Source organism: Myotis myotis, unplaced genomic scaffold (assembly GCF_014108235.1).
Source record: "Myotis myotis isolate mMyoMyo1 unplaced genomic scaffold, mMyoMyo1.p scaffold_m19_p_15, whole genome shotgun sequence".
NCBI classification, from domain to species: Eukaryota; Metazoa; Chordata; class Mammalia; order Chiroptera; family Vespertilionidae; genus Myotis; species Myotis myotis.
The window spans coordinates 15,660,745-15,676,617 of record NW_023416319.1 but is presented as its reverse complement, the minus strand read 5'-3'; the positions used below and the strand labels follow the sequence as shown (position 1 = coordinate 15,676,617).

At 41.8% G+C, this 15,873-nt stretch overlaps 1 protein-coding gene across 4 annotated transcripts in view; it reads left to right on the top strand.

Moving 5' to 3' along the window:
- Window positions 1-15,873, top strand: part of PDCD11 (programmed cell death 11) — a 39,198-nt gene that overhangs the window by 449 nt on the left and 22,876 nt on the right. For all 4 annotated transcript variants that reach the window (XM_036336094.1, XM_036336095.1, XM_036336092.1 and 1 more), the window contains exons 2-12: window positions 1,567-1,679; window positions 2,540-2,671; window positions 3,564-3,731; window positions 5,534-5,695; window positions 6,993-7,116; window positions 7,613-7,794; window positions 11,451-11,558; window positions 12,653-12,859; window positions 14,288-14,412; window positions 14,608-14,668; window positions 15,177-15,323. In XM_036336094.1, the coding sequence (XP_036191987.1) occupies window positions 1,578-1,679; window positions 2,540-2,671; window positions 3,564-3,731; window positions 5,534-5,695; window positions 6,993-7,116; window positions 7,613-7,794; window positions 11,451-11,558; window positions 12,653-12,859; window positions 14,288-14,412; window positions 14,608-14,668; window positions 15,177-15,323 (1,518 nt within the window). In that variant the 5' untranslated portion in view covers window positions 1,567-1,577. The remainder of the gene's footprint in view (window positions 1-1,566; window positions 1,680-2,539; window positions 2,672-3,563; window positions 3,732-5,533; window positions 5,696-6,992; window positions 7,117-7,612; window positions 7,795-11,450; window positions 11,559-12,652; window positions 12,860-14,287; window positions 14,413-14,607; window positions 14,669-15,176; window positions 15,324-15,873) is intronic.

Sequence of the window (15,873 nt, the reverse complement as noted above, 5' to 3'; positions counted from 1 at the left end):
CTGTCTCCAGCCTTTCTAGGTTCTTATTCCCAAGTCGCTCAGAACCAGTCCCTCCCACTTCCGTTCTCACACCTCGTTCTGGTTCTCACGGTGTCCCAGTTGAACTGCAGTTGAATCCTACTCTCCCTCAGTTTTGTTTTCCTATTTAATCTGTAGTCTGCAGTGGATTTTTTTTCCTTGATTCAAACTGTTCTGTTTATTCTAACTTTAGCAGTTATTCTAACTACTCCTGTCTAATTCAAGATCTTCCATGAAAAAGCCTAATCCAGCGGTTCTCAACCTGTGGGTCGCGAACCATGAAAATACATCCTGCATATCAGATATTTACATTACGATTCATAACAGTAGCAACATTACAGTTATGAAGTAGCAACGAAAATAATTTTATGGTTGGGGGTCACCACAACATGAGGAACTGTATTAAAGGGTCACGGCATTGGGAAGGTTGAGAATGACTCAGTGAATTATTATGCTTTATTCTCCCTGTGGTCTAGTTGAACAGTCCTTTATAGAAAGGGAACAGCAGGCTTTTGAACAATTGTTTGACAAGTATCTGGTGCTCAAATGAAATAATTGACTTTCTTTTTTCATGCTTTTCTCTCACATTCCTTCTGCTTTTCCCTTTCCACCTGTCAAACTCCCATTCCTCTTTAACATTTAGTTCAAAAGCACTTCTTTAGGATGCTTGCCTCCTTTACTGGTGCCTCATCACTTCCTACCTCTTTGATGATAGTTTTTTATAATCTGATTTATATTTTAAATTGTTCGCACATTTTCTTAAAAGTGTTCATGTTCTTTGAAGGTAGGGGGTTCTATATTTGTTTGCGTATTTCTGACTTAACTGTAGCTGCTTAATGATATTTACTACATTGACTTTATAATTTCTTTTTTTTTAAATATATTTTTATTGATTTTTTACAGAGAGAAAGGGAGAGGGATAGAGAGTTAAAAACATCAATGAGAGAGAAACATCGATCAGCTGCCTCCTGCACATCCCCCACCGGGGATGCGCCCGCAACTAAGGTACATGCCCTTGACTGGAATCGAACCTGGGACCTTTCAGTCCGCAGGCCGATGCTCTATCCACTGAGCCAAACTGGTTTGGCTTGAATTTATAATTTCTTTCCTTGGAAGAAAATGTGTGGATTTTTTATTTTTGAAGGAGAGACCTTTGGAAAGATGAATTGTATATTATCTGGGGCCTGGTCCTGAATGCTGGCTAGCACATCGGTGCTAGAAGGCGCATCTCTTGCCCATTGATCACAGCCTTTTTTTTTTTTTTTTTTTTTTAAATATATTTTATTGATTTTTTACAGAGCGGAAGGGAGAGAGATAGAGAGTTAGAAACATCGATGAGAGAGAAACATCGATCAGCTGCCTCCTGCACATCTCCTACTGGGGATATGCCCGCAACCCAGGTACATGCCCTTGACCTGAATCGAACCTGGGACCTTTCAGTCTGCAGGCCGACGCTCTATCCACTGAGCCAAACCGGTTTCGGCTGATCACAGCCTTTAAGCAATCTTAACAGGTTACATCTCCCGGTAACTCTTTGCATTGTTTCAGGAGACCCAACCATGGCAACCATGGAAGAAAGCTTCCCCCGTGGGGGTACAAGGAAGACCCACAAATCAGAGATAGCGCCCCAGCAGTCAGTTGAACAAGACAACTTGTTTGATGTAAGTGATATGCTTGTTTGAGAGTCACTGAACACTTTCTCTGTAGTGTTCTTGTAAAGAATGAGCCCTGTTTGAGAATTGTGTTGTTTTTCAGATTTGTTTCTTTTTGAAATCTGTGTTTGTAAATTGAACATGTTAGAGAGTCTGTACCACCACAAGACTATATCTTTTGAAGCATGTCAGTTAGTATTTGAGTTTGCAGCGGTCTTGTTCCTTATTCTTAGGAACTTTGTGTGGTGTTGATAAAGGATGGAGGGAGAGCATTTGATCATTGTATTTTTGAGTGGGGTCCTTGCAGCCATGTACTGGTATAAAGGTCAGAATTTGCATTAGAATTCAGTCTTCACCTACAGTAATCTGTGCTCTAAATGCTGGAGGGAAGGGATCTAACATTTAATTGTATGGCTTTATGTTTATTTTATATAATCTTTCCAATGATACTATGAAATAGAGATTATACTATGAAATAAAGATCGTCATTCTATGAAGAGGAACCCAGGCTAAGAGAGTTTATATAATTTAGCTGAAACCACACAGCTTGTTATGGTGGAAGTTTAACTTGGTCTTCCTGACTCCACTTTGCATTCACACACTGTTCCCAATTGCTCCTTATTTGGGGGGACCCACTGTCTATCCTAAGTCAAGGGAGGAAGAACATTGGGAACATGACAGGCAGATTTTGGACAAGGGGAGCACTGGGGGCAAAATGGGAAAGTTTGGATTGAAGTAGGAATTAAAGGAATATTTAGGAGTGGGGTAGAGTGGAGCAATAACAGAGCAAGGTGATAGATGACCTGTAATTGGAGGGAAAGGCCAGGATTGCTTCTTTTCATTCTTTGGGGGTCTTTTTTTACCTTTAGATTTCTACTGAAGAAGAATCCATCAAAAGGAAAAAAAGCCAGAAAGGGCCAGCAAAAACAAAAAAGTTGAAAATTGAAAAGAGAGAAAGCAGCAAGTCTATAGAAGAGAAGTTTGAAATCCTTAGTATTGAGGTTTGTTAAAGTTTGGTTTTATTTTAAACAAAGTACCTGGGTTGCTTAATTTGTATATGTCCTTCGTGCTCAGAATTGAGCATCATTTCTTCTATTTTTAATTAATGCCTGGCATCATGTATTGTTTTGTTTGTTTGCTTTTTAGCTCATCCGCTGATAGCCTCATGGGACTTGTGTTTTCATAGGTTTGTAGGTTAGAACTGGCAATAAATTTAGCTATCATTCTGATTCTATTCTTTCATTTCATAGATAGAGAGACTATCTCAAAGAAGTGACGTGGTCTTATGTTCCTTAAATTTTTAGGTAACTGACATATATGTTAGTTGTCATAAAAGGGAGGAAAATCAAATGATTCTGAAGGGAACGATTCTGATTCAGCTTACCAGAAATATTTTGTTTGTCCTGTAATATATATTTTTTTAAATTGTTTAACTTGGTGCCAATGTTAGACGACTGAAAAACTGCACATAAAAATGTGATTTCTGGCTTCTTGTAAAAGTTTAAAGGTGCCGACAACATAAGCTTGCATTCCCTCATGTCAGTAGTCCCATGGAGCAGAGTGGTGCTTTAGACCCGGCTGACACATTCTAGACAGCTATTATCCCCCCGGCCTGCTTCCTTCATTTCGTTGCCTGTCAGGTGAGGTTGGGTGGCTTGAAATAAAGTAAAAGGTGAAAGTGCACTCTAGCACCCTAGTGCTGTTAACACTGTTGTATAACTTAGACCTTTTATGGTGCTCAGTTCGATGTTTAATTCAGTGCATTGACATATACATATATGCACCTCTTGTAGCTTTTGTATGTTAGAGTTGAGACGAGAAACCAGACCGTCCCTAACATCCCCATTCATTGTTCTCTTCCTTATTGTACTGATTTTGCTTTTTCTCTTCTAGTCCCTGTGTGAGGGGATGCGGATTTTGGGGTGTGTGAAAGAGGTAAATGAACTGGAACTGGTGATTAGTCTCCCCAATGGCCTCCAGGGGTTCGTGCAAGTAACTGAAATCAGTGATGCTTACACAAAAAAACTGAATGAGCAGGTGGAGCAAGAGGAACCTCTAAAGGTAAGGGAAATAAGTGATATACAAATAAATGCAAGAATACAACTTCATTGAGGGCTAAGAAGGAAAGGTACAGGTGCCATGACAGTTTATAATAGGAAATTTTTAATTTTTTTTAATGAGGGATTTTGACTTCGCCCAGGGAGCCTGGAAGACTTCTCAGAGGAAGGGATGCTTGAGCTAAGGTCTGAAGGATGAGGGTGTACTAGATAAAGAAAGGAGTTAAACAGGAAGAGTATGGTATGTAGCAGAGAGAATTGACTGGAGCAGAGACAGCAAGGGAGAGTGGTGTAGGATGAGGCTGAAGAGCTGGGTGAAGGCCAGACCATCTTAAGGATTGGTTTTTTAATTCTAGAATCAGTGACAAGCCCTTGACAGGTCTTAATTGGGGTGGATGACATGTACACCGCATAAATAATAAATTGAAGAGGCATGAGTAGTTGCCTAGAGACCAATTAGGAGGCTATTGCTGTAGTCCAGGCTCTGAGATTGATGGCAGCTTGGCTTCAGGGTTTACTGAGGATAGAGGAGGTAAAAGCAATGCTCAGTGATATTCTGAGATAAGAAATCCTGGCCCTGGCCGGTATGGCTCCATAGGAGTGTTGTCCCGTACACCGAAAGGTCTCAGGTTCTATTCCTGGTCAGGTCAAACCCAGGTTGCGGGCTCCATCCTGTTCAGGGTGCATATAGGCAAACAATTGATGTTTCCCTCTCACGTTGATGTCTCCCTCCCTCCCTCCCTCCCTCCCTCCCTCCCTCCCTCCCTCCCTCTCCTTTCCCATCTCTCTAAAGTCAATAGAAACATCTCCTCAGGTAAGGATTGATAAAAAGAAAAATCGTGAAAGGGGTCCCGGATTGTGAGAGATGATTATGAATTGCTTTTTGATATGTTGAGTTTGAGAAGCAGAAACAAAAATGTGTGAGACTTCTTTGTATAAGTGGTAATTGAAACTATGAAGGGGGAAGAAGTTGCTTAGAGGGAGCAAATACAGTGAAAAGAGACTTAAAGACTGAGGCGGGAGTAAATATTGTATTTCAGTTGCTGAATTAAAGGAGATTTGCTGTCAGAAGGAGTGCCAGACAGATAGAGAAGACCAATGCATAAAGGATCTTGGGAGCCAGGGAGGAAACGTTTAATGAAGGAAGGAGCAGTCTCCAGTGTTAAATTCTTTTTAAAAGTCACATAAGAGAAGGACTGCAAAATGGACTGCTAGATTTAGCAACATGGAAGTCATTGGTAATTTTATTGGGAGAGAAAGTAATAGAGTGAGAGGGGTGGGTGGGATGCAGATTGTAGTGAGCTGAAGAGCAAGTAGATGAAGAAGTGGAGATAGTAAATATAGACAACTTCTTTTAAATGAAGGATTTTTGGTATACAGTATTATAATAGTTATATTGGTTTCAGGTATATAATATATAGTGATTTGACATTTTTACAGTTTACAATGTTATCACCCCACTAATTCTAAAAATCATCTGTGCAAACTTACACAATACTATTGACTATATTCCCCTTCACCATTTTTACCCCTCTTTCACTCCCCTTCCCTCTGGCCACCATCCCTTTGATCTTTGTAGACACCTCTTTTGACTGGTCATTTTGATAAGATATTTGGAGGTTTTCTGCTGAAATTCAAGACTGTGACGTGGCCACAGACCCATATTCCTTTTGTGAGCACGGGGTGCCTGTCTTCATCGCTTTTTGGGTTGTTTGGGGTCTGAGGATAAGAAATCACTGGGCTGGGCAGTGGATTCTTGGTCCGGGGAAGGCTATGTACTAGGGCTTTCTCATTTGTTTTATGCAGGACCTGGCCAGCTTGCCTGAACTGTTCTCTCCTGGGATGCTAGTGAGATGTGTGGTGAGCAGTCTGGGCATCACAGAGAAAGGCAAAAAAAGTGTCAAGCTGTCTCTGAACCCCCAAAATGTCAACAAAGTGCTGAGTGCGGAGGCCCTGAAGCCTGGCATGGTACGTATCGGGTCGGAAGAGGAGCTGGCGATGTGCCTCCTCTCTGCCCTGCCTTGTCTCCTGGGGAGTGTCTAGACCACCTTTTACTTTCAGCTTAAGTGTTACACACAGGGAGGAAGGTCTCCAGGGTGCTTTGGAAATTAAAGACCTGAACCTAATCGCCTTACCTTGGAGGGGAGAAAGGGAAAGCAAGTCAAAGATTTGCTGGTAGCAAAAATAAAGCCTCAAGGGGACTTGCTGATGGTGAGAGGCGTTCCTTGAAATGCCTTACTTATCTAGACTTCTTTGTAGGTTAAGTGTTCTTCGAAGGCCGTATGGCATTTGTGTGGGGAAAGCTTGAGGGCTTCTAAGAGCAAGAGATAGGGTGCACAGAGCAATTTGTCATCTGTACGAATGGATAGCCCACCACTGAATCTCTCAGTCCTATAGAGATTCAGGAACAATTAGTCCTAGTTCAGAGCCTCCAAGTCCAGTAGGTAGCAGACCCTCATATAAACTACACTCATTTAAGTACTCTTGTACTTAAGAGGGGGAGATCAGTATGACCTTGTAATGTTTGGGTAGAAGCAGTGGAGTTTGGTTCAGGCCCTGAGCAGTGGGTAGAAAGGCCGGTGGGCGGGGGGGTGGAGGTGGGGGTGGGGGTGGTAAAACTAAGCCAGGTTTCAGGAAATTGACAAGTGTTGAGAGCTTGCTGTATGACAGGTGCAGTTTTAGACACTTTATCTGAAGAAATTCTCAGGAATCCTGCGAGGCAGATAGGTATCCCTCTTATATATTTGAGAAAACGGAATGAGAAAGGTTTAAGTGACTTACCAAAAATCAAATAGTAAGTGTCAGAGCCAGATTTGAATGCCACACTGTTTCCCATGAAATATAAAGGAGGTGGGTGAGATTTTTTTTTTGTCTTGGAGGTGGTTAGAAAGGACAAGGTGACGGCTAGAATGGTAGTTCTGTATTCTCATTATTCATAGCGCTGGGCGTGACCTTGCTGGCCTGTGTCTCCTAGCTTTTGAAAATTTTCCAGGGGAGAGACTTCTCTCTGCCATTCCATTACTCAGCTGTGTATAGCACTCCTCATTGTCTGGAAACTAAAGCCCTTTCAGCCCTGGAGAATTAAAGTTAATATCTTTCCCTCTTCTATCCTTTAGTGGGATGAGGTTTAAAGTTAAAAGAGGGTTGGGAATATGGGATAAAGTGTGGAGATGGATGGGAACATATGCATTTTGTAGTGGATGTTTGCTGTGTGTCCCATTACCTTTGACTTTTGAACTTTTGGTAATGCTTTCTCTTCCTCCAGTTGCTCACAGGCACTGTGTCTAGTCTAGAAGACCATGGCTACCTAGTGGACATTGGTGTTGGTGGGGCCAGAGCTTTCCTGCCACTGCAAAAAGCCCAGGAGTATATCAGACAGAAGAACAAAGGTAAGGGGAAGAAGAGGGGCCAGTGCATGGTAGTGGGTGGGGTATGTGGAGAGTATACTGTTTAAATGCCACTTTGATGAGTAAATTACAGAATGGTGACCCTGAAGGCTTTGCTAAGATCAGTGGTTAATTTTAACCAACAGAAAGGGGAATACGTGTGAAGGTCCAAGGAGTGGCAGGGTTTCACTAAGATCTGATGGGCCACTTTTACTGTTTCTCACCTAGAAGATTCCACTGAAATTTGGGACTCCAAGGCCTCAACCAGCACTCTACTGCCTTTTTAAAATTTTCATATTTCTGTGATCAATTTCCAGGTCAATTAGGTTCACTTCACTCTCTTCTTATAAGTTGGTCCCTTAGAGATTGGGACTATGGGGAGTATTAGATTGTAACTGGGCAAGCAGGCCACGGATTATCTCAGGTATTGCTTGAACCCAAGTTAAAGGTCCTTCTCATAAAGGTATTTTTCCTTTGGGGGCTGGGGCCGGGCTTACAGGCGCCAAGCTGAAGGTGGGCCAGTACCTGCACTGCGTCATTAAAGAGGTGAAAGGCAGCGGAGGAGTGGTTAGTCTGTCTGTTGGTCATTCAGAAGTTTCTGCTGCCATTGCTGCTGAGGAGCAAGGCTGGACCCTTAATAACTTGCTCCCTGGACTGGTGGTCAAAGCCCAGGTACAGAAGGTAAGTCATTTATTGTCACTACTACTTTGAAAAAGATAACTTTTATTAAAGTAGTAAATGCACATAATCTAAAATTGTGCTGTTCAGTAGGGTAGCCACTGATCACATATTGCTATTACACACGGGGGATGTAGCCAGTGCCACATGTTGACATGATAATATGTGTGCTGATTAAAAAAGTCAAATGATATTAAAAGACTTAACAATGAACTATCTCATCCTTTCTAAACTCATCTTTAATAACTCTTTTACCTTCTCTTTTGAAATTTGCCTCCATATTACTAAATAATAAGCTTCTGTTGATATCTCTTGGTTTACCAGTGTAGGCATTGAGTTTTAACTTCTTCTCAAGGTAGATGAAGTTTTGTCTCTTAATTTTCCTTTCCCCTACCCCAACTTCCCAACAGAGATATATTAAAAATTTGTTTAAATCATTATTCAGTATTTAAATTATTATGACTGTGTAAATGTTGTTTACTGTTGAACTAGGCCCATGGTCAGCAAACTGAGGCTCGTGAGCCACATGCGGCTCTTTGGCCCCTTGAGTGTGGCTCTTCCTAAGCCCTAGGAGTACCCTAATTAAGTTAATAACAGTGTACCTACCTATATAGTTTAAGTTTAAAAAATTTGGCTCTCAAAAGAAATTTCAGTTGTTGTATTGTTGATATTTGGCTCTGTTGACTAATGAGTTTGCCGACCCCTGAATATGGCAATGTATTATGGCTATTTGTGGAATAGGTTTTTCCTGGAGTTGATAATTAGCTTCGTTTTTGTCATTTGCTAAATTCTCTTCAGAACTATCACTATTTCTTCATACACCTTATAGTTATTTCTCTCTCATTACAATTTTCCATGTTTTCAAACTCTAGATAATCTCATAGGTACTTTTTTCCCCACTAGGACCCCCTTTTGCTGTCATCCTGCTCCAATCTGGACTGGTTGCTATGTAGGGCCCCACATAGCTGGTATCCTAGGACTTCTCTTTATTGTCTTCCTGGATCCTTCCCCCTTCTCTCGGGTTTTGGAATCTTCTTTGATTCCATGTATTCCCTTTTTTGGTTTACTCCCTCATTTTTGTATGACACATTCTCCAGAAGTATTTTTGGAAAGGTACATAGAAAGTTAATTTCTTTTTTTTTTTTTTTTTAATATATTTTATTGATTTTTTACAGAGAGGAAGGGAGAGAGATAGAGAGTCAGAAACATCAATGAGAGAGAGACATCGATCAGCTGCCTCCTGCACATCCCCCACCGGGGATGTGCCCGCAACCCAGGTACATGCCCTTGACCGGAATCGAACCTGGGACCTTTCAGTCCACAGGCCTACACTCTATCCACTGAGTCAAACCGGTTTCGGCGAAAGTTAATTTCTTAACCTAGTATGTCAGGGATCCCCAAGACCACTCCTAAGTTCAATTGTTCACTAGGAAGATTCCTGGGACTCAACAGGTAGTGGTACTCATGGCTATGATTTATTATAGTGAAAGGAGGCAAAGAAAAATCAGCAAAGGGAAAAAAGTCCTATGGAATGAAGTCTGGAAGAAACAAGGCACAAGCTTTCAAGAGTCTTCTAGTGGAGTCACAAAGGATGTATTTAATTCCTCTGGCAACAAGTTATGATAACGCATGTGCAATGTTGTCTACCAACGATGCTTCTTAGAGATTTAGTGCCTGAGGGCTTTTAATTGAGGTTGGTCATGTAGGTACCCTCTGCCTGGCATGTACCAAAATTCCAGGGTCTTATAAGGAATGTGAGTGTTTAGTATAAACCATATTGTTTACATGAACAGTGTAGGTACATTGAGCCTACGCTAGGTACTCAGTTCTGGGAGTGGTGAGTGGGCACCTTTCTGAAATCTCATTTTCAAGTCACCAGCCAAGGGCTAACATTGGAAGCAGGCTTTTCTAAGGACAATAATCGCAAGCCTGCTATGTTAACTCTTTTCTGCACACTTACTATATCTGAAATCTTTATTCTACTCTCACATGTGATTGGTAGTAAAGGAGGGTTTAGAATTCTAGGTCAAAAATAACTCAGAATTTTAAAGCATTATTCCCATCGTCAACTGGCTTCTATTGCTATCGAATAGCCTGATGTTATTTTAATTTCTGTTTGTATGTGTGTCTGTTTAAATCTTGTCTTTATTCCTTTTGTTTTAAAATGTTATGATAATGTGCTTTGGTGTGGTTCACTGTTCATTAATTTGTGCTGGACTCATATAATCCAGAAATGTAGATCCTTCAGCTCTGGGAAAGTTTCTTGTATTATTGTGTTGTGTGGTTTTTTTTTTTAATTTAGAGAGAGAAACATCAATTTGTTGTTCTACTTATTTATGCATTCATTAGTTGAAGTTCTGATTGCTCCGTATTCTCATAAACACTCATTATTATCCTTTTTATTATAGCCATCCTATGCATGTGAAAGGGTATCTCATTGTGATTTTAATATGCATTTCTAATTGTTAGTGATGTTGAGCTTCTTGTCATGTGTGTGCTTATTGGCCATTTGTATATCTTCAGAGAAATAGCTATTCAAAAATTTTTTGCCCATTTTAAAATTAGGTTGTCTTTTTATTGTTAGATTGTAAGTATCCTTTCTATATTCTGGATACTAATCCTTTATCAGATCTTGTTTTTGTTTGTTTTAAAATATAAACTTGCCCTAGCCAGTTTTGCTCAGTGGATAGAGTGTCAGCCTGCGGACCAAAGGGTCCCCAGTTCGATTCCGCCGGCCAAGGGCATGTACCTTGGTTGTGGGCTCCTCCCCAGCCCAGGCCCTGGTCAGGGCTTGTGTAGGAGGCAACCAATCGATGTGTTTCTCTCACATCAGTGTTTCTCTGTCTTTCCTTCTCTCTTCCACTGTCCCTAAAAATCCATGGAAAAATATCCTTGAGTGAAGATTAACAAAAATAAATAAATAAAATAAAAACTTACCTTTTTTTTTTTTTTTAAATGCCTTTTAATATGATGTTGGACTTCATGGGTGAATTCTTGAATTTTCTTACCTTTTTTCTGGCATGTACATGTATTTGTTTATATCCTACCTTCTGGGAGAGTCTCAACTTTAACTTCCCATTCTCTACTGAATTTTTGTTTTGACTGCCATACTATAAGTGAGGCACTAAAACACCATTAGGAAGTCTCTGTGCCCGAGTGGGACTTGTTGACTGGCTGATTTCGCTGTCAGGAGCAGGAGCTAATAGCAGGCTTTTGGGGGCACCTCCAAGTGTCATTGTTACAAGTCTTCTCTGGCGTGTTAGAGTTCTCAGAAAGGATCAGGAGGGAAAAAGCCTGACTGCCGGATAGCTGGGTGAGGAAGAGGGACTGCATGTCTTCAGCATCTACATTTGAACAGTATTCAGAATTTTGCGAGCATTTGAGTTTTACTTTCTTACTCTGGGCAAATCACCAAGTTAGCAACAATTTGTCAAGCTGGCCATTCTCTGAGGATCTTTGTGCAAAGTGCCCTCCATCCCATTGGGAAATCCTGAGGGTGGGAGGATTGAGCTTACTGAGTGAAGGGACAGCCAGTGCCAGGAGTTGCCTTGCCACTTAGTGTGAAAGGAAGAAAGATTGATTAGGGTTAGCTGGGGAGGAGAGACATACGATTATCCTGGAAAATGTGATTTTTCATAACATTTTCTGTTTACTGCTAGGTGACTCCACTTGGTCTTACACTCAACTTCCTCTCATTCTTCACTGGCCTGGTTGATTTTATGCACTTAGAGCCCAAGAAAGCTGGAACATACTTCTCAAATCAAGCAGTAAGTAATGTGACACCTATCTTTTCTTGATTCCAGTTGTATTCCAATCAGCTATCCAGTATCACAGTTAGCTTCGGGGCAGGTCCTAGCACTGGGTGTGTACAGGTGTGCAGAGAGGAGGTGAGGGGAATATAAAGTATTTGCAAAGATCACAAGAAACTACCAGGGGTCATCTCTGGAGACTGATTAGAGGAGGAGCCTGTGGAGGAGAAGACAACTTTTAGTTTTTATTTTATATTCCTCCATATGGTTTGAATGGGGGGTTTTTGGTAGTTAATCTTTTGCTTTTATAATTTAAAGTGTTTCAGAGGAGTATTTAATGGGGGAGAACAAGATATTTAAATAGAAAAATGTATTTTAAAAATTGCTTAGAGTGTAAGACCCAATTTTGAAAAAAATTTTAAGGAGTACAACTTGGTTAAAATACTGAAAAATTATGCAATCAGGTCTTAGTAGTGATGAACTCTGGGTGATTTTTATACCTTTATCTAAAGATTCAAATTTTCTACAATGAACATAGATATTTGAGAAGAAAATTCCAATAGATATTAATTCAGAATTTTTAAAATCCTAAAGTGATTTATTTTTTGTTTTTATCCATGCTAATGGATGCTATAGAGATATCTTTTTAAAAAGTTCAAATAGGCTTCTCCACCACCTACTGGTAATGTTAACATTTTGGTGAACTTATTCCCAGTAATTTTTTTCTCCCTGTACTCATATTTGCGTACAGAGTTGAGGCATTTTGCCTGCTAAAACCATGTGATCAGAGCAGGCTGTTCCAGATGATTTTAGATGAGCCCCTGCTGTATCGACACTGCCCAGGGTTTCGGTCGCAGGTACATTATTGGCCTCATGGTGTTGAGGGGACCCTGGTGTATGGCCTTGAGTAAGCCGTGATGCAGCCAGACATAGTTCCTCTGGAGGACCTTTGGTTTGAATTTCCTGCATGCTGCTTGATGCACAAACCAGTTTTAGTACTTATATCCATGGCCTGGTCAGCACATGGAGAGTCTTGAGCTCTGAAAGTCTGCCACAGGGACCTTATCTCCTGTGCACTTCCTCCTGTTCATGATGTCCTTTCCCTTATCCAGGTGAGGGCCTGCGTCCTCTGTGTCCACCCTCGGAGCAGAGCTGTGCGGCTGAGCCTGCGCCCCGTCTTCCTGCAGCCTGGGCGCCCACTCACCCAGCTGTCTTGTCAGCACCTCGGAGCTGTCCTGGATGATGTTCCTGTCCAGGGCTTTTTCAGCAAGGCCGGGGCCACTTTCAGACTGAAGGATGGGTCTCTGGCCTATGCTCGGGTAACCATCCTTTTGTTTCACCAGGATCTTATCACTAGAAGGACTGTTGGGACACAAACGTCCTCTTCTGTTTCCTTCTTCCCTTGGTATTAGTTTCCTATTTTTGAATATTCCCAAGTGTGTCAAACTGTACATAGGGACCAAACAATGCCTGTTTGTTATATTAGAACTAGAGGCCTGGTGCACCTATTTGTGCACTGGTAGGGTTCCCCAGCGTGGCCTGCGGGGATCAGGCCGAAACTGGCAGTCCAATGGTGCCTGCCGCTCCAGCCTGTCACTCCCGCTCAGTAAGCTCGCTGCTGCGCTACTGTGGTCTCCGGGCTGTGAGCTCTGCATCTGGCGCCTGTCATCTGAGCGGAGCTCCCACTGTGGGAGCACACTGACCACCAGGGGGCAGCTCCTGTGTTGAGCATCTGCTCCCTGGTGGTCAGTGCGCATCATAGCAACCAGTTGACTGGTGGTTTGGTTGTTCAGTCACTTAGGATTTTATATATATAGATGCCTTAGAATCACTTTGACATATTTGATACCTAGCAAATGGTAGGTATAAGAATGAAGTAGTATCTACACCAGGGCTTAGCAAAGGTTTTCGTAAAGGTCCAGATAGTAAATATTTTAGGCTTGTGGTCTATATAGCCTGTCCTAACTACTCAATTCTGTTATAGCCTGGAAGCAGCCATAAACACTATGTACATGAATGGGCATGGCTGTGTTCCAGTAAAGCTTTAGTTTATACAAATAGGCACAGCCTGTGAGCTGTAACTTACCCATGATCAAGACCAGGGGTGGGCAAACTTTTTGACTCGAGGGCCACAATGGGTTCTTAAACTGGACCGGAGGGCCGGAACAAAAGCATGGATGGAGTGTTTGTGTGAACTAATATAAATTCAAAGTACACATCATTACATAAAAGGGTACGGTCTTTTTTTTTTTTTTAGTTTTATTCATTTCAAATGGGCCGGATCCGGCCCGCGGGCCGTAGTTTGCCCACGGCTGATCTAGACTATTCTCTGACATAGAGACTGCAAGGGTAAAGAACAGCTTTTCAGTTAGAGTAATTAATTTTAACAGGTGATCAGAGTACTATTTTATGGTTGTTTTTTTTATTATTTATTATTGATTTCAGAGAGAAAGGGAAAGGGAGAGAGAAACGGAAACATCAGTGAGAGAGAATCATTGATCAGCTGCCTCCTGCACGCCCCCCACTGGGGAATTGAGCCCACAACCCAGGCATGTGCCCTTGACTGGAATCAATCCTGGGACCCTTTAATCTGCGGGCCAACACTATCCACTGAGCCAAACCAGCTAGGGCCAGAGTACTATTTTTATGATAGGTGATAAATATGTGGTCATCTTGGTATGTTTTAATATCTGGTTGCCTCAGATCTATTGTCTCTTGCTTGTCCTTAATCACTTGGTATTTTGTAGCTCAGCCATCTCTCTGATTCTAAGAAAACCTTCAATCCTGAAGCCTTCAAGCCAGGAAACACTCACAAGTGTCGAATCATCAACTACAGCCAAATGGATGAATTGGCTTTGCTCTCTCTGCGGACGTAAGTGTCATCAGCACGGCGGGAGGGGGTGGGGGCCGGGGGGTGGGCAGTGTAGAGGTGTGTTCTGTGCATTCACATTTTCTCCTGGCCTTGCTTGATGAAGGTTCCTTTGTTGCCCACATGATTTTAGTAGCCCTGAATTTTAGGTAACCTCTGCTCTAGTTTATTTAATCTTGTATTTTCCTTTTGTTCTAGGTCTGTTATTGAAGCTCAGTTCCTTGGATATCATGACATTAAACCTGGGGCATTGGTAAAGGTAAGACCTGAAGCATATAGATATTCCTCCAGCTTCAGACATTGTTTATTTCACAAGTTAACTGTCAGCTATTGTCCTCATGTGAACACATTTAAAGTCACATTCCTTGCTTCTGCCTGCTAACTGGAATTTCTTTTTCTTCCCTTGGGTAACTCATCATTTATTTCAAGGTAAAATCTTACTAATGCCACCCAGCTACAGAAGTGGTAGGTCAAAACCCTGTGATAATTGAGCTACCTGGGATATGAGTAAGAAGCCATTTCCAGTTGCCTCTCCTGTTCCATTTGAGCAGCTTCCCTTTATTTTATTTTATCTTTTAACTGTGTGCACTTTTTAAAAAATATACTTTTATTGATTTCAGAGGGGGAGAGGGGGAGGGGGAGAGAGAGAGAGACACGCCTAGTTAACTCAGGAGCCTGGTCTTTGAAAGAGGTGTGACATGCTTTGTTGTAAGAGGTGGAGGAAAGATCATTCTTGAGGCGTGGCATCTTTTCTTGTTACTCCCTAGGGCACAGTGCTGACCATAAAGCCATATGGGATGTTGGTGAAGGTGAGTGAGCAGATCAGGGGCTTGGTACCTCCCATGCACCTGGCCGACATCCCGATGAAGAATCCAGAGAAGAAGTATCACATCGGGAACGAAGTCACATGCCGGGTGAGCCTTCTGATGGGTGTCTGTTGGGGTTTTGGCCATATGGGAAGAGAGCAATGCTTTTCAGATGAAGTTTTTGCCCTTTTCCACAAAATGACCATGTAACGTCTGCAGTGTTGTGCCTGGCGTTGGGAAGGGAAAACTGGCTTTATGTTCTGTGATTATATCTCGGAAAGGGGAGGTAAGGGTGGGCTGGGACAGCAAGAATCATTGATGATAACATTAGCAGCTACCATATAACATGTATTTTGTGCCAGTTGCTGTTCTAGGCACATGAAATTCATTATTTCATTTAATCTTTAAATCAACCCTGTAAAGTAAGTATTGTTACCTTGATTTTGCAGGTGGGGAAATTGAAGTTTAGGAAAGCCAAATATTTTGCCGAAAGTCACACAGCTAATAAATGGCAGAACAGTGTTCAAATTTAGCTCTATGTAACAATAATGTATTCTCACTTTATAGCAGAGGTGGGGCTTGAATTAGAAAGGATGGTAGGATTTGGAAGGTTGAGGAGGAACAAGGGGTGTGTCAGGCGCAGAAGTAGCCCAGCCAA